Source organism: Thunnus maccoyii, chromosome 13 (assembly GCF_910596095.1).
Source record: "Thunnus maccoyii chromosome 13, fThuMac1.1, whole genome shotgun sequence".
Lineage (NCBI taxonomy): Eukaryota > Metazoa > Chordata > Actinopteri > Scombriformes > Scombridae > Thunnus > Thunnus maccoyii.
In genome coordinates this window covers 27,358,142-27,378,058 of record NC_056545.1, presented here as the reverse complement: position 1 = coordinate 27,378,058, position 19,917 = coordinate 27,358,142, and the positions used below count along the sequence as shown (strand labels likewise).

Here is a 19,917-nt window from a genome sequence, read left to right as displayed (position 1 = left end):
GTATTTGACAATTTTCAGTGCCAGAGAATGTATTGAGGTTCGATACCCAGCCCTCTCAAGTTTAATCCAAAACACTGCATTGAAACAAGTCTGGAACAAGAGCTGGTCCATTGTCAAACAACTCTGCTTGTTCAAACATATGTATCCCTTCTGGACGAAAACTAGGACTGAACAGATTATTGTGCACTCCTGTCAGATGTCCAAGTCAACAACAGAAAGGAATGAGCGATGGACTACCTACTGTCCTTAAAAAGCACAAGTAACATTTCTGGAAGAGAATTCTAGCAGGCTTTTTGGGTGCCTCATTAAGGCAGGTACTGATATTTCATTTATGGCTTACAGTTCAGCGTGCAAGGGAAAGAGAGATTAAGAAACAGGATAGCGAAGGAGTGAGGAAGGGAGGGAGACTCAATAAAGCAGCTGGTTTGAGGCGTTGGTACAGAGAAGCTGTTTCCTTGTCACAGTTGCTCCTCATTAGACTAGCCTCCCCTCATTACAGCTGTTAGCATTATAAGAAACTGTAAATGACGATATGTATGATTATGCTCACATCCCCTCACTTGCACACACATGCACACACACAAAGTGCTCATACAGCATAGCTGAGCTCTCTGCTTCAGTGATGGTGTCTCCTCACACTCAGTATGGGATTTGCATTGATGCTGATGATTTCCGTGGTTTGTTGAATTGTGTACAGAGAGGCTGTTGTCTTTAACAAACACTTGGGGAGGGGAAGTAGCACTCAATCTGTCAGTCTTAATCAGCGAGTCAGCCATCCTCATGAAATACTCACAAATAATTCAGACGATCGTGCAAAGAGGGTGGATCACCATCAACTCTGTTGTGTTACACTGCAGATGTTGGTAGTAAGAGAAATATCAGTGGAAATGTCTGTTCCAAAAGCTCTACTTTGCTTTTGCAGTTATTTTTGTGGTGACAATATTAATGCAATTTTCAGATTGAAGACTACCAAACCCCTTGAAAAAAAATCTTCAGATCTGGAACTTCGGATCTAACCGAATCAACACCAAATACAGTCCACTGATGAAATTGATTGACAAACAAAATTCACCCATCAGCTGACTGAGATTTTACCATCAGGTGACCTAGACCAGTCCTTAGACAGCACAATTACACTTCTCATGTTTGAGTATTACAATCCATTATACTGCCCAGGTGCCTGGAGGAAGCTTGTGGTCTATAAAAACACAATAAGGGTGTTTAATTAGTAATGACCTGTGTGAGTTGAAGTCTGAAAGCCTTTGGAGATCTCTGCTTATCCTGCACACACGCAGACCATAAAGCATGATGAATGACTGTGTCTCACAGCCGCACTGACCTGGATGAACAGAGAGAAACGGATGTGAGGACAAGGGGGAGGAAAGAGACACAGATCAGGTTGCAGCCATTATGAGGGACGTGACTCTGCTGCTTTCCGGAATATAGAAGTACAGAGTGGAAAAACTAATTCTCCTCCAGTGCACCCCCCCTCCCCCTAATCTCCAAGGCCCTATGAATTTACGAATCACTCCCCAGACACTAATTTTCTTTATTTAACAATGGGGAGTCTTGCTAGTTGTTGCCACTCTGTGTGTGAAGGTTATAAATGATCACCTGGACAGTTATTTTTAAATCCAGTGCAATCCAGGGTAGATTAATTGCAAAACAGTAACAAAACACTCATTGGAAGAGGCAGAGGGAAATTAATTTGGAGTTCAAATTTGCACCACAAAGTCTGAATGTTTTTGTTTTAAATTGATAATAAAGGCGCATTTCAGCCCATTTCACGCTTTTGAACTAAAATGGTTCCCCGCTCTCTCTCTCTCTCTCTTTTGATCGCTGTTGCTCTCCCTCTCTCCATCCATCATTTCCTCCATCCCTGCACTGGGCTGTTGCCATGGAAACGGGTTGCCAGGTCTCAGACAGCGAGGCTGAATGGGTTAATTAGGAGGCAGAGCAGTTGCATCCCTCCAGATGGTAGTAAGCCCCCTCCCCTCGCCACAGGTCTCCAGGGACCTCCTCTCAAAGAGAAAGCCTCTCCTGTTTAGTATTCACCACCCGCCGTCGATCCAGGAGCTGCATTTATGACCCTGTAGTCAACAATGTGGGATTATGGGAAGTGTAGGGGGGGCTGGATCCCCCTCTTCAGCTCTGCTCAACTGAGAAAGGCTTACTACTGATCTTTTTCTTAACCACTGATCTGATTAACAGAGAACATGACACCCCTCCTCCCCCTCTACGACCTCCATCCCATCCCATAATGTTGCCTATAATAGCAACTTCTTCTTATATTACCTCATACCTTGTGTCGTCTCCTGTAAACATGTAAACATGTTATCTCTGTGCATGCAAGAAGCCACCTTGCATTGTTTTTTTAGAGCTGAGTGTGTCAGCAGCACCCTCAAGTGTCTGCACTCATATAGGACATGTTTATTATTGTCGTTGCACTTACATCACAAATAAAGAATTTATACAAGTGAGAGTAGAATGAATATTTCTGATATGTAACAGTACAAATATTAAAACTGTAATTGTAGAAAAATAGCAGCTAAAGGAAAATAAAGTGATAACTGTGCTTGAACAGGATTGTAAATGGTATATTTTAAACATATTGGACTACATGAACGTGATCATTTATACAGAGATACACAATACAAGCTAGTTTAGTGCAAACTCATAGCATTGCCAATGTATTGAAATGTTCTCCATACTCAGTGGGTCTTTTCAATATTCTTAATATATTATCTTAAATATTCTTTGCAGTTTTAATATCTCTTGTTTCTTATTGTGAACATGTTTGTTTATGGATGTATGAAAAATGTGTCTTAAAACATTTGAACTTTTAAAATGTGAATAAATCATACATATTTATTTTATATTTTAATTTAAAAATATCCATAAAATATTTATAGTGTCTATATTTGATAACCCAGCATGAAACTATTCTATTATTCTAATATATTGAATATATGTCGAGGAGCTGGTAAAATGTAAATATGTGTTCTTCATAAACCATTTAATGTGCAAAGGTTTGCAATGTGTGAATGGTGCAACAGTGCCACTCAGTGGCAGTTGAACTGTAACAACATACCAAATGTATCTGCTGCAACATTTATCTTTTGTGACTGTGACTTTGGTTGTTGGAGTACTGCTGCACCTCTAAGTGTTAAACACAAGGTAGGTGAAGTTCTCCTGCTTGGGTTTGACGCTGAAGTTGTAGTGTCCAATGCGATTCCTTTGGTAGTAGAAAAGGCAGATGAAACCAATGATGAAGAAGAGCGACAAACCGACTCCTAGACAGGACAGTCCAACTAGCTGCAGAGTGTTATGTTCCTCCTCCAAGGACTCTGAAAGAATATGTGTCAGGTTGAAGCATCAGAAATCAGTAAACACAGTGAAAAGTAAAACAGGATTAATCTGAAAATAACTAAAGTTAATACTTTAACAGCAAAATGGAAAAGAGGATATATAAACACTGTGACTTTTATAAGTGCTTATAACAAACACACATACAGCAGGCAGTACATCCATAAGTGTGAGGTAAAATATGGCCAAAGGCTGATCAAACAGCTGAAATATTAAATTCAACTGATAAGTCTATTATGAAAAAAACAGTTTACTTCAAATAAAATACTTTAAATTTATTTTATAACATTTTTCAGGGTTTTTTGAAATGTATGTTTTACATCAATCTACTTCAACTTCCCTCTCCACCAGAATGATGATAGAGGCAGCAGCACTACTGGCCTAATTCAACAGCCCATTCAAATCCTAAAATGAGACTCTCAAGTTTATAATGGATACTGTAGACCTTGGTGGCTTTTCCACTTCTAAAACTGTCCAGTCTGTCAGAAGCAGAGTAGAAGCTGTTAGCTAGAATTAAATCCCATCCTTGACTCAAATTTAAGCACAACAGAGCATGTAAGCTGAAAAATATATCTTTTCTAACAGAACCACATATGAAATGTTAGATATTGTTATTCTGTGTAAGAGTACTCACCATTCTCAAACCTGAGTATTGGCCCGGTAGAACCAACAGCTGCTCCGATTGTGTTTGAAGACCGAGATGTTCTTTGTACACAGTCCTGAAAGTAAACACAAGCAAAAGTAATTATAAATGTCACCAGCAGAGCAGTTGAGCACCTTGTTGAAGCCACAAGCTTGTAACTGCATTTTTCTATAGAGGAAGCACTCACGGGCACACAGGTAGCAGATCCAATCTGCACACAGATCTGCACCTGGCAGTGCAGATAGATCATATTCAGGTTGACGAAGGAGAATATCTGTACAGACACACGGGATGTGCTGGAATTCCCATTCATCAACACTTTGGTGTATTGGTTCAGGGAGCATCTGTGGAGAACAGACAAGACACTGAAAAACTGAATCAGATTTTTTTTTTACTCTCAACTCAATTAAATGACAATCCATAATGAAATTCAAGTTGTAATAACAGAATTTACATTTCACATACAGTACCAGTCAAAAGTTTGGACACACCTTCCCATTCCCACGAATGAAAAAATGTGTCCAAACTTTTGACTGGTATTGTATGCCAGTGATGTTTGACATCTATAGACAACTGTTTTGCTGCTATGATTTGACTTGATGATGTCAAATGACACTTTTTTGAGTCAGCCATTGACATTGAGTTACTGACGATGAGGTTTAGAGATATTGCAAATGAGTTTTACCTAAATGTAGGGCTTCCTTTTCTAATTTAGGATATGTGCATATATCCCAGTAAAATCACCACTGGTGCAGAGTTGTTCTATCTCTGCAGAGCACCTATAACTAACTGGTTTTAGGTTTTAGGAGAAGCTGGTTCAAATTCAAAAAGTAAAACTGTAGCATACTGTGAATTTATACTAAGAGTTAAGAGTGGTCATTCTTCTTTGAAGAGTTTCCCTTTAAATTAGCAGCAAGACAGTTTAGCCTCTTGACTAGCTTGTTTGTTGAAAAACTGAATTTTATGTTTGATTCATCATGATTAAAGTGAGACTATGATATTTTCTAAGAGGAAATAGCACATTCTTGCTCTTACTTACTTAATGAAAAGTTGAATTCATAAGTAAACAAACACAATACATATTGCTCAATTCAATACTCTATGAAGTGAACTATATGATCTTATGATGGCTAATGTTAGCTATTGTTAAAAAGCTTTAGATAGACATTGCTTAATGTCGGACACTTCGGATTCAGTTTGTTGATTTAATGACTCTTCTCTATTTTTGCCATCGTTACACTCTGTTTTAGCTTTTAACATTATCCTGTCTTTGTCATTTGTGTTCACAGCTGTTAACCAAAAGTTAAATAGTCTTACTTTAAAGCATGGGGGGGTCTTACTATAAACCAAATTATAGACCTCACGCTGCACTACATCATATGAAGTAGCGCATGGTATTTCAAACTTTTTTGCCTATTTCTAGGTCCCAAAGGCCTTATCGCCCCAGCCATTAGAGTGTCAGTTATAATAGTATTTTATTTTCAAGATACACATGTATTTCATACCTATCTAACAAATACTGAATCTTGCCATATTCTCAATCAATCGTCAATATGTAATTATTTGAAATCTTATAGGGCCCCATATAGGCATATCAAGTGACCTCATGTGAGGTCCCAACCCCACGGTTGAGACACTCTGAAGTAGTGGTTATAGTAGTGGTAGTAATAGTATAAGTCAATAATTAGTAAATGTAACAGCAAAAATTGTAAAAACGGTAGAGAAAGAGTACATTTATTACTGAGAATAATGTAATCTAAGTACACATAGTACTGTAGACAGAAACAGACCTGTTGTCCAGGAAGATGTACCGATTGGTGTCTGCAGAGTTTGGGGTCGGGGTGGCCCAGCACATGTTGATAACTACTTTAATCTTCTGTGAAGAGGTGTTGAGGCTGACCTCCACCACCACAGCCTCCTCTGAGGACAAGCTGTAGTTGTGGGGTAGAGGCACTGTACCGTTCATCAACTGCACAGTCACCTGGAATGACCCGGAGCCAGTGATGACATCTTTGATCATGTCATACCTGGAGATGGGTCAGAAAAAAAACATATACAGCGTCCATACAACTGTAAAACACTGAAAGAAATCTTCAAATTTTACATTAGTTTTCAACTTTGTTCATTATTGTTTTTGGGGTGTTCAGTCAAACTCAAAAGTAAAGCTGTAATTATTAAGGACTTGGGTGTGTTGTATAGTGGTGTGCAGGAGTTTTGTTGTGCAGGGAATGCTGGTATTCTGAGTAATCATGACATCAAGTGGAGCGTACCCCATGGAGCCGAAGTCTGCAGACATGAGCATGCTCCTCATGTAGGTACACATGACGGGAACCTCTAGACGTATTCTGGGTACCTCCACTGTTCCACTGGGTAAGATGTATGGATCCATGGTGTTGAACAGGGTTACAGATGCTGTGTAGTAGGTGTCATTCTAAAATACCAGATGTTGGAAGCAGTTTGGGTTATTTTCAGGGCTAATGCACTTCAGTTTCACAAAAGTGGCAAGTATAGTATCTACAAAATATGTAAGAGTGTGGGAAGATGCAAAAGTTTCCTTCTTGCAACAATTTTTCAGAAGAAAAAAAAAACTTACATGCACAAGTCTAGTGACACACTCATCCCATGCTACGGTCAGCTGGGCATGGGTGGCATTGCTGCTGTTGACACCACATTCCTGCTGGCCCAGGTACAAGGCACTCTCCCGGATCTTGCTGCTCAGTAGAAAGTCTTTGGCAACTGTCACAGTGATGGCAGCAACCCTGCACTGGACTGAAATGGCCCCTATAGAGGCATTGATGGCAGTTCTAATGGCAGGCGCATTAGTTGTAGAAGCTGTAGTGGTGGTAGTGGGGTTGGTGATGGTGGTTGTAGGGGTAGAAGTCATGTATGGCGTTGAAGGATTGGTGGTTGTTGAGGTAGTAGAAGTGGTTGTTGGTGCAGTAGAGGTGGTTGTTGGGGTAGTAGAGGTGGTTGTTCGGGCAGTAGATGTGATTGTTGGTGCAGTAGAGGAGACCGAAGGGGCAGTAGAGGTGGTTGCTGGTGCAGTAGAGATAGTTATAGGGGCAGTAGAGGTGACTGCTGGTGCAGTAGAGGTGGTTGTAGGGGCAGTGGAGGTGGCTACTAGTGCAGTAGAGGTGGTTGTGGGGGCAGTTGAGGTGGTTGCTGGTGCAGTAGAGGTGGGTATAGGGGCAGTAGAGGTTACTGCTGGTGCAGTAAAAGTGGTTGCTGGTGCAGTAGAGGTGGTTGTAGGGGTAGTAGAGGTGGCTGCTAGTGCAGTAGAGGTGGTTGTAGGGACAGCAGAGGTGGTTGTAGGGGCAGTAGAAGTGGTTGTAGGAGCAGTAAAGGTGGTTGTAGGGGTAGTAGAGGTGGTTGCTGGTGCAGTAGAGGTGGTTGTAGGGGCAGTAGAGGTGGTTGTAGGAGCAGTAGAGGTAGTTATAGGGGCAGTAGATGTGGTTATAGGGGGAGTAGAGGTGGTAGAGGGGATTGTAGGAGTAGAGGAGGTGGTGGTTGGGGCAGTGGTTACAACTGGGACTCCTGTAGTAGCAACAGTTTGTGTGGTTGTAGAAGTGGTTGAAATCAATGTGGTAGATCTGACTGCAGTGGTTGTAGTGGTTAAAGTTGGATCACTGCTTGAGAGTGTTATTTGAGAAAAAGTGGTAGTGCTAACTGAAAATAATGTTGTTGGTGGCAGTGGTGGTGTCGTTGTCTCCAAGGTAGCTGCAGAGGAGAAGACACTCTGGTTACAAAATGCAAAGATATGCTGTTATTATTATTGCAAATAATCTAACCACTATCAGATTGTGAGACACTACCTTGACAGGCTCTTCCAGGCCTTTGTGAGTTGCTGTCTATAAATCCATCCTTACAAACACACATGTAGGAAGCCCAGGTGTTTGTACATGTAGCCCACAGGGAACAGTCATTTCCGCCTGAAGCACATTCATCATAATCTACAAAAAACAAAATATTTTGGCTCAATAAGTCATGCTCTCTTTTGTTCTTAGGTAATGTACTCTAGGTTTCTGGCTACAAATGGTTCCCACTTGAAAATCTGACACGAATAAACCCCTGCACTACATTTTAGTATGCCTGACACTTTTGCAAATCTCTTTTAAAAGGTTATAGCTTTATAGAACAAAACAGAAAGAAACATCTGTTCTGCAAACACAAAGAGCTGTTAAAAAAATGAAATAAAAAAGATCAAAACTGAGGTAGCACAGGCTGGGATATCTTGTATTTTAGGCCCTGGTCTGGTATGGGTCAAGATCCAAATACAACACAATCCTACAGTTTCCACAATGCACAGTGCTGAAAGTGTTATTTGGTATACCCTCCCTTCCTGGTAAATGCCTACATCTTTCAAACTCCTGCCCTCAGTTTGTAACGCAGGCTTTCTGTTAAGAATCTGAAGTCTCCAAGGCAAAGCCGCGATAACCCTGATGGCATCCTCAGTGTTCTTTTTTCAAACTTTGGAAAGCTTCCCCCATAGCCACAGAATATATTATACAACTGTTTTCACAAGTTGAGTAGTACTAACCTTATGTGTGTGTAAAATCAAACTTAGATTTTGCTGAAAGTTACTGAAAGTAGCATCTTTGTCCATCTTTTTACTAAAATATTTTTGACTCACAAGATACATTTCCAGATTTTTCTTTAATGCACTCTCTTTTTCTTTTGCTTTATACCTACCAGTTCAGTTTCACAGACACCTAGTTAGAACACAGAAGGTAAAGATATGTACCATTTATGCTTGTGTTGTTTTCATCCACAGAGTATTTGGAGCTGTTCATCAGGGAGTAAAGCAGAGCTGTGGACACATTTCTGATGTCTTGGCCTTGATTGGGGATGAGGATAATGCTGAAATTGACCACCACACTGCCTGGGGAAAAGCTTCTGATCTCGATTCTCACCTGGCCTGAATCCACCATGGCCTTCATCTCTGGAGACAGAGACTGGTAGATCTGTTGGTGGCAAGGAAAAATCACTCACAGTCAGAATAATAATGGATGAAACAATAACACTTGTCATGTTCACTCATTGAAATTGACATGTTTATTGTGTGTGGAAATTTAAGGATTTTTAGATACATTCTATTCAAAGACCACATTCTGATAATCCTCATAGCACACCTACCTCCTCTATAATGCTCTCAGAGAGGTTTTTGTAGGCCTGACTGCTGGTGGTCTGCAGGTCAGCAGTGAACTGGATTTTGGTAAGTCGCGCAGTGGCGTCAAGAGTCTGAGCATCTATAAAGAAAAGTCTTTCTTGGTACAATAGACACATTTTCCAAATTAAATATCAGCCCTCTTACCAGCCCTGGGCTTATTGGTTAAAAAAGGACTCTTTTCTTTATTGCATATTAGTCATTTAGGGCAATTGTATCCCTTTTGTTCTTCCTTGAGGGTAGTAATCAGTGATTTTATCATATCTTATTTTAATAGTTCCTTTCCTTTCCTTTCTGAATTTGCTATGTTTGTATCATCCTTTAGGTTAGATTATCATTAAAACTCTAATAGTAGGTCATGACAAAATGCATTAAGCAAAATTTACTATAAGGTGTGAATGTACAACATAGCCTCTTTTCCTGTATATCTTATTAAATGAAACAAGTTCAGTTTTGTGTACAAGTGATGGCACCATGAGACTGCTGTATATGATAAAATGAGATCAAAGTCGTTCACAATCATCTTAGTTTTGTGTGCACAGTTCTTACCAGTTCTGACCAATATATGAAGGGTGTTTCCTTGGCTTCCACAAACGCAAGGTGTGACAGTAACATTGTAGAGCACTCCAGGCAGCAGTCCCCTCACTTCCATCATGGTGTGACTGGTCTCCCACATATTGACCTCTGACCTCTGGGTTAGAACAACCCGATAGGTCTGGTTTGTCTGAAACTGGCTGGACCAGGTCACACAGAAGGAGGTTCCAGTGACATTGGCCAACTCTAAACTGGAGATGCTGGGAGGAGCTAGAAGGTGGTGGTAGGTGGGGGGACGGCAAAGGCAATTAACAGGGTGTCATTTATTCATTGTGGATAAAGCAGTAGTTTGACATTTTGAGAGATATGCTTATTGCTTTCTTGCAGAGAGTTAGATGAGAAGATTGATTCCATCCTCTGACATAAGAGTGGTATCAATCTTCTCTCAACAAGAAAGCAAGAAAATACCTTGAAAAAAGTACTTGCCAAAATTTCAAACAAATGTCAAATATAATCAAAAGATGTCAAGTAATGACATACACCACATTCAACTAAATGTCTGTAGAGCTTATCTGTACCTTTAAAATCAAATGCTTCTGACAAAATCAAGTGTTTCAATTTTGTTGTACACTGATACAACTCCTGCTACTTTGGTGTCTAAATCATGATTTTGGCATGTAGGCCACCACATTGTTTGGTTAGGCTAGTATACCTCCCAAACTACACTACAAGGTGTCCGCCAACATGACACCATAGCCAACCACATTGCTTCATGGTACCAGAATGAACAATTTAATTGACTTTCCCCATCTGAATACAAAGAGCTCCATCAAGCACTAATAGAAGAACTTTCTTCACTACTGATGAGACCACATCAATTGTTGTAGCCTTCCAAATTAAACATTCCCATCATGAGCATCCCAGAGATTATTACCAACATTTGAGGCATGCATACTTCCAAGGCAAGAATTCACTAGGTTTAGAAGAAAACTCCACCTTTAAGTCCTTGTTCTTGCAGAACCGTCATCTGTGCATACACTCTCATGTTGTGCTTATGACACATCAAAGTAATCTCTCAATGCACGAGATAAAGAAGATGACACAGATGGCTTGGGAAACTATTGTCACTTCAAAAGCGAAGGGGAAAACAACTGCGCCTGCCAACTCAAACACTGAAGCGCCGAACACACCTGTTACACAGGTTACACACCTGTTTAGACAGGTGTTTGGGTAACCTGTAAACACCAAGTCAGCATTTTATGTTTTTATTGTGTATTTTTTTTACTGCAGATTGTGGGGGGTTTTTGTGTATTGTGTTTGTTAATTTTGCACTTTTTAATCAAGTGACTTGGGAGGTCACCTCATCTGTTTTGATCTCTTTCTTTTTGTTTGTTGCATCATGCTCATGTAAAGCACTTTGTGACTAATGTCTATGAAAAGCGCTATATAAATAAATTTTACTGACTTACTTACATAGGTCCACTGCCTCAAAAGATCATCCTCACAGCCGCACTGAATGCCTCCCTGCCTCTGGCTACCCAGAGCATTACAGCCCTGAGCCACAAGTTAAGAAAAACTTGAAGCACAACTTGTGCTTGTGCTGCACAAGAGCTCCAGAGTTCACTCCTCACAGTCATTGCTAACAACACAGTCCACCCCTGTTCTAAGTAAGACAGATGCTAGCTCAGGATATCTTACATAGGTAAACTTGGGTTTGTCAGCAACAGCAGCAAACTGAATAATTATGAACTCAGTGATAGCCACACATCTTACTATTAGCTGAAAAAAACTTAAATTCTGATTTGCCTCAGATACCACTGTCCAACTTTGCAAGTACACTTGTTAGTATTTTTGTCAGTAAGATCACTATTGCAAAACACAAGCATAGGACACCCCATTATGACTTTACAGAGCTAGTCATACACATGTCCTTATCCAACATAAGTTTAGGACATTACCAGACTCTCAAACAAAAACCATGATATAGATAGGACTGAGATTTTGGAAAATCTGGTGACACTCTTCCGGAGCAACACCTGCCTGTAGAACAAAACTGAAAAGTCTGCAAAGATCGGACTGAGTACTATATTGAGTAGTCAGTATATCAGTATATATCAGTATCTGATCCAGTGAGTGAACCAACAAACACTCTTAGACACTTCAGAAATGGCCTTATCACTCTAGGTGCCACTCTCTCTGTATCTCACCTTAACAAATTTACACTACTAATATTCCTATTTTTGTTAACCTTGATGAATAATGAGAAACACAGATTGTTTATTTTATACTATGCCATTGTTGTAGTTGTTTGTCTGGATTTTGTTTTTGGAACTTGATGACTGTTCCTCCTTAGCCAAGATAGATAGTGTTGACAAATGTCTGGTTGCTTAATGAACTGCCCAGATGTTACAAACTTGAATGAACTGACAAATGAACTCTTTCAGCTATGGACTGTACATGTATATTTGTGCTCTTAGGATCACACATCAAGTGAAATCCTGAGACCAAAAATGTGAAAGTTACACCTCTCCTCCATTCACTTCCTGTAACTATAACCTGATGCTTATGGACCCTTCTCCAATCACCACTGGTCAGTGTGACCTGTGACCCTACATGATGTCACTAGGTAATTAAAAGGGTCAGCTGGCCCTCTGAGAAGAGAGCAGCAACTCTCTTCTCTTCACTGCAGCTGAGGGCGCTGCTTAGCTCTCTGCTCTCTTGTGTGGCCTGCTCACAGCAGACACACACAGAACTCTTCTCTTAATGGCAGAAGATGCAAGGGCATAGCATCAGCACATGGCTAAGCATAAGAGTTGTTCAATTTTGTCAATGTACATGTATTGTTTAGTTAATGTATTCACTGAGCTTTATTGTTATGATGTCCTGTTCATGGTTAGGTTGTTGAATAGCAACACTGCTAAGCTGATATTAGTTTATGCTCCACACATGTATTCATAGCACTAGGCCTTGCATGCAACTTTTGTTTCTGAGCTAACAGGTGTGTTCATGCTCGAACACATGGAGGCAGAACAAAGAAACACCCACGCTCTCTCACACACCATGCGGTCCCAGTGGCTATCTTTGATTCCGCCACCTCGTTTGTAGTTTTTCCTTTTTCAGCCATACTGTTTTTTAGTTTGCCTTTGTTCACACACAATGCAGTCCCAGCTGCCATTTTGAGTCCTAGTCAACCATTTTTGTTTTTGTCCTCACACATAGACACACATACACACCCCACACACACATCTGTATATAATACTGTTATTTAGATTACATATTGTGTGTTTTTACTCCCTTTTGTTATCATTTAAATAAAGGCTTTTGAATATTCATGCTGTCTATTTAATGTTGTACAAAAGTGAATATTGTCAACCTCTTCACTGTAGAACTTCCAAATCCTTCAACTTTTACTAGCTATTGATACAGTGATTTTGGTTGTAGTTATTAAGTTAATTCTCAATCAGAGTTCCAAACTGATAGTTTAGTATATTTTATGAGACTGTATCAGTGAATTAGCTATCTTTTCCCTTCTTTAAGGATGGTGCCCTGAGGTGGATTTAATGTAAATTAAATCCTATTACTTAATATAATTATTAATTATTTCTGATAGTCCAAAAATGGTGCATGATCCCTACAGGGGGTTCTGAGCAGCTCTGAGATAAAAATAAAATATTTCTTACAGCATGTGGTTGTTGGCAGAGGTGACTCCACAGTTGAGCTCATGCTGGTATAAGGTGCGGGACTTGTCCAGTGCGGAGCATGTGATGAATTATAAGAGACAGAGCTTGTATTACTCAGAGCTGAGGTAGTCATGTTGGTCTCAGTGGAGTTGAAGATACCCATGGTGCTGTTGCCTGTAGGGTCATGTGTGGTATTGGAAGCTGGGGTTAAGGTCATGTTCATGGGAGGAAGGGAGGTCAGCGGGGCCTCTGTGGTGGTCCACACAGTGATGTCAGCTGGGAAAAAAGGAGAGAGGTCAATGTCAAAATCAAAGCTTCTTATGCAAGATATTAAGTGTAGGGATAACACCATAGGTGGTTGGGTCAAGGTATACCTTTTTTTTTGTCTAAAAACATGAGAAATCCTAAGTTTTCACCCAGCCACAAGTTGTGGTTTGTGGTTTCATTTCAAACAAACCACAATTTCTTGGTTCAAGCAGCTTCGATTGGCTTGAGGGACTACTTTGGCTGCCATGTTGCTGCATCCAATTGTCGGTGCATCTATTGGTTTGTTCCCTTCAGCTTTGCCAAAGACAAGGCTTGCATAACCTTGTCATTCTTGTCCTACCGCAAAATTTCTATGTTTGTGTTTGATGAAACATGTCTTGTAATTTTCTTTTACACAGCTATTTGTGTAGGTGGTGAACATTTCCCTGCCATGTTTTAAGTGTTATTTCCTCGCTTTTAATTTCACCCTTGAGCAAGATAGTGAGAAACTAAGGGCCTTTCCCTATGATGTGAACCCCAATAAGACAATGAAGTGTTTACCCATGAAAAAATAGTAAACCCACAAAGAAACTAATAATCCTACAGCTCACTCTGTCAGTTAGCTGCTGGAATTCCCCACAACAATGAACTGACTATGCATCCTTAAAGATGTTTCTCTGAAAAATTATAAAAAATACCAAAGAGACACGTGGTCCTCATTTATAATGAATTATTTAATTGTTCACAGATATCTTTGGCTATTGTGCAGACACAGAGTAAAGATCTTGCTCTTTATCCCTACCAATAGATTGTTTGTTTTTTTAATGTGATACAGATTCCAAGCTGGACAAATTTAAATGTACTATCATTTCAGGTTATATTATGAATTCTTAAACCACAGAGATGATGTACCTCCAAAGAAAAAAAAGGTCTAATAATTAACCCACATCTTTATTTGCATTATTTAGGATTTACCATAATTTTAGGCTTGCATAATATAAACATATTTGGTCAAAGAGGTATCAAAGGGATGAGAGTGTGATGATTAAGGAAGGGTTTTGTGAGGTAAAAAACATCAGTGAATGCTTCCGGGGTGTTTACTTATGACTCTTACCATCTTGATTACCATATAAAGTATATTGCCTGCTTTTAAATTTACCACAGTCACCCTCACCTGTGCAATGAGCTCCAGGGTTGCTGGGATCAACATCAACATATCCTCCACGGCAGGTGCACTGGTAGGAACCCACTGTATTGTTACATTCTGCCTGAAGGGAACACTGACAGAGAGAAGAGTGTGCACACTCATCTACATCTGCAATTAGAAATAGAGACATATGAAGAGGTTAGAGGTCAGTAATTACAATTACATCTGCATCCTTTTGGATTCAGGTTTGCATAAGGAGTTATGATTACAAGAAATCATCCACTGTAATGTGTAATTTAAAAAGTACAAATACTTCACTTAACAATTACAGAAAAAACATATTCTATAGCAAAAGTTATTTAGATTGTGAAATTATGGAGCCAAAATCTTGTTTTTGGAAAACCAACTGTAATGGTTTCAGGCAAGAATACTGCCATTTAAAATATAATGTGCAAGTTGGACTTTCTTTAATATGTCATTCAAATGCTACGTAGTTCAGAGATGCTTGAAAATAATTGAAGTACATTATCATACAATTAAATATGTGCCTACAATGTAGAGAAGAGAAATTAATTATCTGTAAGAGAACATTTTGAAGGCAACTCAGTTGTTATTGTGTCTTTTGTACAAATGTAACGAGTATGACTGATTCATGATTAATATCTGAACGTGTGGAAGTGAGCGTGTTTGTGTGTGTGTGTGTGTGTTTGTGTGTGTGTGTGTGTGTGTGTGTGTGTGTGCTCGCTCTAGTGTTATTTTCCGCTATTGCAGGAAACATCCCACAGATGACTGTCACTCAAACAAGTGGTGGGAGAAGGAAACTGTGGTGCGACTGAGTCATTTTTTCCTGAACACCATGTTCTATGCAACATGAATCATACTCAAAACTCTACAAGAATGTCATCTCTCTAGAAAAAAAGCCCCAAGTAGCCTCAGTGAGAGGTGAGTGCTGCTGTACAGAACAAGCGTGTCTCCTGACCTTCCACAGTTACAGATGACACCTCCTGCATGTGTTTGAGGAGAAGATGCAGCCTCGATGTGACATTGTACAGTGAAAGAGTTGAGTTGCAGACAATCAGCAGTGAAGTAGCAGTTCTGTATGGATGCACAGGCCATGAGCTCAGGTAATAGACTGACAGGTCAGACTGCAGAGCTCCAGTCACCTATTAGTGATACACAGATGCAACAATCAGTGTGAAATTAATGAAAGGAAAAAAATATGAAATGACCCTGAAACAGACATGTTGATATTTTAGTATTGCTTCTACATTGTAAATTTTAACAGACATAATTTCCAGACCAAACATTTAAATGTTTTCAATGGTTGTGGCTGGTCAGTAGTCTAAGCAGTGGTAGAAGTCATAGTCTTATTATGCAGTAATGGCCTTAATAGTTGTAGCAGAGGCAGTATTCATATAATGATTAGTATTCGTATTAGCAATAGTTGTACCATTGCTTGTAGCAATCTTGTGTGATTCAGAAGACCTCTTTCCTTGGACATTAGTTGGTGGTGATCTGTCTTCACTGTCACTGTCGCATTGAAACGGTATCCTCCATTCTCAGAATAATTTGCTGAGCCTGAAAATTCAAAAAGGTTTTTAAAAGGGATAGTTCACCCAAATAATAAAGGAAAACCCATATTTTTCCATTTAGACCTAGTGGTTATCTAGAGGTTAGTTTCCAGTGAAATGTTGCCCTCAGTAATTTTCACTAAGGGTATTTCCTGCGAACGACAAAATAACAGATTCCTCATCTTTGAAAATAAAATGTGAATTCATGAGAAATAAAATGCACCCATGTTCAGTTTAATATACTCAGGCGTTTTGCTTCTATAGCCTTACTTGATCTGGTATGACCACAAGTTTATGGTTGCTACTGTTAGCAAACATATAAGATATTGCTGTATAACTGACATTACTGAGTCAGGTCACTAACTTTATGAATATTCTCTGCTTGTGCTATACTGTTACACACATGTTTTAGTATGAGGTATTATCCTGTAATTGTCACTTGCAGCCACAGTTGCACAGCAGAAGCTCCATAGGCTCACGTTTCTCAGCTTTCAACATGATAAACAACATTCCATTCACCTATGTTGTGATGTCTGAAACTATCTGCATGACTAGACACCACTTTTTCACAACTTTTCATCATTTAGGTGAAAATACTCTTTAAAAAGAGCAAAACCATACTAGCTGTATACTTCAATAATTAATAAAAATAGAGTCAGGATATATACTAACTTGCAGGATCACTGCAGACAAAGCTACCAGATCTCTGGCAGCATTTTTGCCAGCCTGGGCAGTCTATGTCCCAGTCACAGTCCTCAGATCTGGGATACAATCCATCTGCATTTGGACAGGATCCTGGCTTGGCAGTGAACTCCCCACTCCTGTTTACAGCTTCATTCAAAGGAAATAACATGTTACAGACTATATATTAGCGGCAAGATATTTGTGGCAGTTTCTGTGCTTCCATCTGGTGTCTTGTATGCAGTACCACACACTGAAAGGTCACAATGATCGTTTGTCTGTCTGCAGTGTGTGACGCCATATCATCAGATTTTACAAACACACGTATAAAGACACTTGAAATCTAAGACCAAACAGAACAACACATGTTCTACTATCATCTTCAAAGATGGAGATAGATAAATGATGTGCAGTACACTCACGCAGGGCACAGTAATGGCCAACTTGTACGTATCCCTCGCAGCACCTGGTCACCTGTTTCATCACTGTCTTGTACTCAGTCTGATAGGTCATCCTGTAAAGTGTAACTGTGCATATCTTCCACAGGAGCCAGCCGCCACAAGGCTTTGTCACAATATAGGGGACTTTGTGCATCACAAGGAAACTCACAATGCTTGTCTCATTGCGAATACATAGATGGTAGCCAGATGCAGAAAGGCTTTTTCCTAGAATAAATACATCTTGTTAATTTTACTGTTGGATAAGTGTCTTTGGTAGGTAGTCTCTGGCCGTATAATGACACTAAATTTCACTTTCATTTTGAGTTAGTCATCAAAAATGCTCTTTGATTTTGACTTATTTACAACATAATACATGTCTAATCTATCATCTCTGACATTACAAATGTTAAAAACAAACTGTAGTAGGTAAAGCAAAATATCATATCGGTAATACATCAAATCTGTCTTGATGCCTACCTTCATGTTGAATGTTTTGTCCCCTACAGAGAACCGGCAGGGCCACAGCTGTCAAAGTAGCCACAGCTACCCAGATGGAGAGCATCCAACCCATTTTTCTTATCTAAACCATATATTTAACGATCACATTTTATGTGCATGTTTTTCTCATTGGGGTGATGCTCACTGTTCACTGAACTTACTGTTCAGGGTGTATTCAAAGACTAATTCCTGTGAGGCTGTCTGTCTCCTCCCCTTGTTCCACCACCTGTCCCTTATGGACCACAAAATCACAGCAGCCAGCAGGTAAGTATAAAATGTATGTTTGGAGTTACATTTGTCAGTGTACTGATATGACATTCATTTTTGCAAAACTGAACATTACAATTCGCACAATTTGATATTTTGCATTGCCATGAAGTATAGCAGTATGACAAACAAGTGAGTCAGTTATTACAAAAAGAAAAGCCTTTGATTCATATGATCTTCACAAAGCTCAGGCCTCAGTTTTATTTTTGTAGAATAATTAAGTTGTCATTTTACTCATTCTTTGGCAATGTCGGGATCGGTAAACATGTTTGTGGTGCCAGGGAAAGAGACATGGGATGGGAGGAGTCAAAGTCCCTAATGACTTGGTTTCCACACAGGTAACCATGGTAGTGCCTACTATGCTGCTGGCATTAACAGCCTGTGTCAGCCATTAATGTCAAGTAAGGAGGAGTGAGAACTTCCCTGCCATCTTCCCACGTCTTCATTCTCATTATGTGAAGGAACAGCAGGATGCTTTGGCTGTCAAAGATGTGTTCTAAAAAAAAGACTACATGAAGATTTTGTCATCGCTTTGACATTATGAATGTGAATGCCCGTCTCCATTTGATGGAAGAAATTTCTACGGGTCCTCTACATTCTTTGAAATCTTTTCATGCACATTTTCATTCTTGATAAATGCAATGATTAATATAATGATGCTCCTTTTATAGTAATGAGGTGTGAAAATGTGCCTGATTAAACTTGCTTCAGTCATTAGGTGATAATGACTGGGTACAGCTGAAGTGCTGGAGCGTGTGTATGTAGGGAGGCTGGGTCTGCTTAGGTCACTACACACAAAATACAGTTACACCACAAAATTAAAATCATCAGCTCAGTAGAACATTGTTTTGTGATATAGTTCATACTTTGATAATTATAAAAGCAAGCTTTAGCAACGGTGCAATCAGTCTTCTCACTACCAGTGCCACACCTGACTGGGTCATGAGGCTGTTGCCAGGTACTGTAGCTGACAGAGCCTTCCAGGAAGAGGCCTGTAGGCCAAATAAACATGACAACATGTCCCCACTGGATGCCAGTAATGACACAAACCTACTAGCATGCTATTGTGACTTCCCTTCAGTCAAGGATCTAATTAGTTTCATTGGGGTTAAGGGGGCTTGTAGTAACATGCATATTATATCTGCACCTCAGAGTATAAAGTTGACAGACAGAAGCACACTTACCTAACAAAATATCTTCTGTAGTTGGATGCATAGCTTTAGTATTAAAAACCAATTTATTTTATTTACTAAAATTAAAAGGTGGGCTTAGGTTATTTGAATATATAATAACAGTGAGCATTTTGTTTATTTTTTTAACATCAAAGGGGATGTTATCAGAAAAACGAAGAGAGAAAAAATGTAAAAAGAAAAAAAAGTCCACAAGCGCTTTAATACTCCCTCTAAATATTTCCTTTTCAGTGAAAACTCACCACTAAAGACTCCACCCAGTTTACTGTGGCACATGTGACTTAACATCAAGCAAAACTTACCACACTTACAAATAAATTACAGAGCTCAAGTGCACAGGCAGTTACAGTATGGAGTGTAACTTCAGTTGGCTGCCCTTGGTTTTCATAAAAATCTTGGGCCAAAAAAAAAAAAAAAAGCAGACAGAACAGAAAAAAACATTGACTGCTGAAATGAAAAATATGACCTATCCCTTTAAATTAGCCTCAGT

General features: G+C 39.5%; 1 protein-coding gene across 1 annotated transcript; it reads right to left on the bottom strand.

Annotated features, from left to right (window-relative positions):
* Positions 1-1,281: 1,281 nt before the first annotated feature.
* Positions 1,282-19,449, bottom strand: umodl1 (uromodulin-like 1). Its single transcript, XM_042430226.1, has 17 exons — positions 17,455-19,449; positions 17,024-17,182; positions 16,231-16,358; positions 15,760-15,943; positions 14,808-14,948; positions 13,388-13,663; positions 9,723-9,977; positions 9,143-9,255; positions 8,751-8,970; positions 7,822-7,959; positions 6,603-7,726; positions 6,280-6,440; positions 5,800-6,036; positions 4,197-4,353; positions 4,001-4,085; positions 3,092-3,347; positions 1,282-1,339 (listed from the first exon to the last, which is right to left on the bottom strand). The coding sequence occupies exons 1-16, from the start codon at positions 17,624-17,626 to the stop codon at positions 3,160-3,162; spliced, it is 3,738 nt and encodes a 1,245-aa protein (XP_042286160.1). The 5' UTR covers positions 17,627-19,449; the 3' UTR covers positions 1,282-1,339; positions 3,092-3,159.
* Positions 19,450-19,917: the final 468 nt, after the last annotated feature.

Bases quoted from the DNA above. Each gene is read 5' to 3' on its own strand.
- umodl1 (XM_042430226.1), bottom strand. From the start codon at position 17,626: ATGCACAAAGTCCCCTATATTGTGACAAAGCCTTGTGGCGGCTGGCTC. The intron at 17,183-17,454 runs GTGAGTGTACTG...CTTTGAATGAAG, and splicing joins TGGCCATTACTGTGCCCTGC to CTGTAAACAGGAGTGGGGAG. The intron at 15,944-16,230 runs GTACAACTATTG...TATCACTAATAG, and splicing joins CAAGATTGCTACAAGCAATG to GTGACTGGAGCTCTGCAGTC.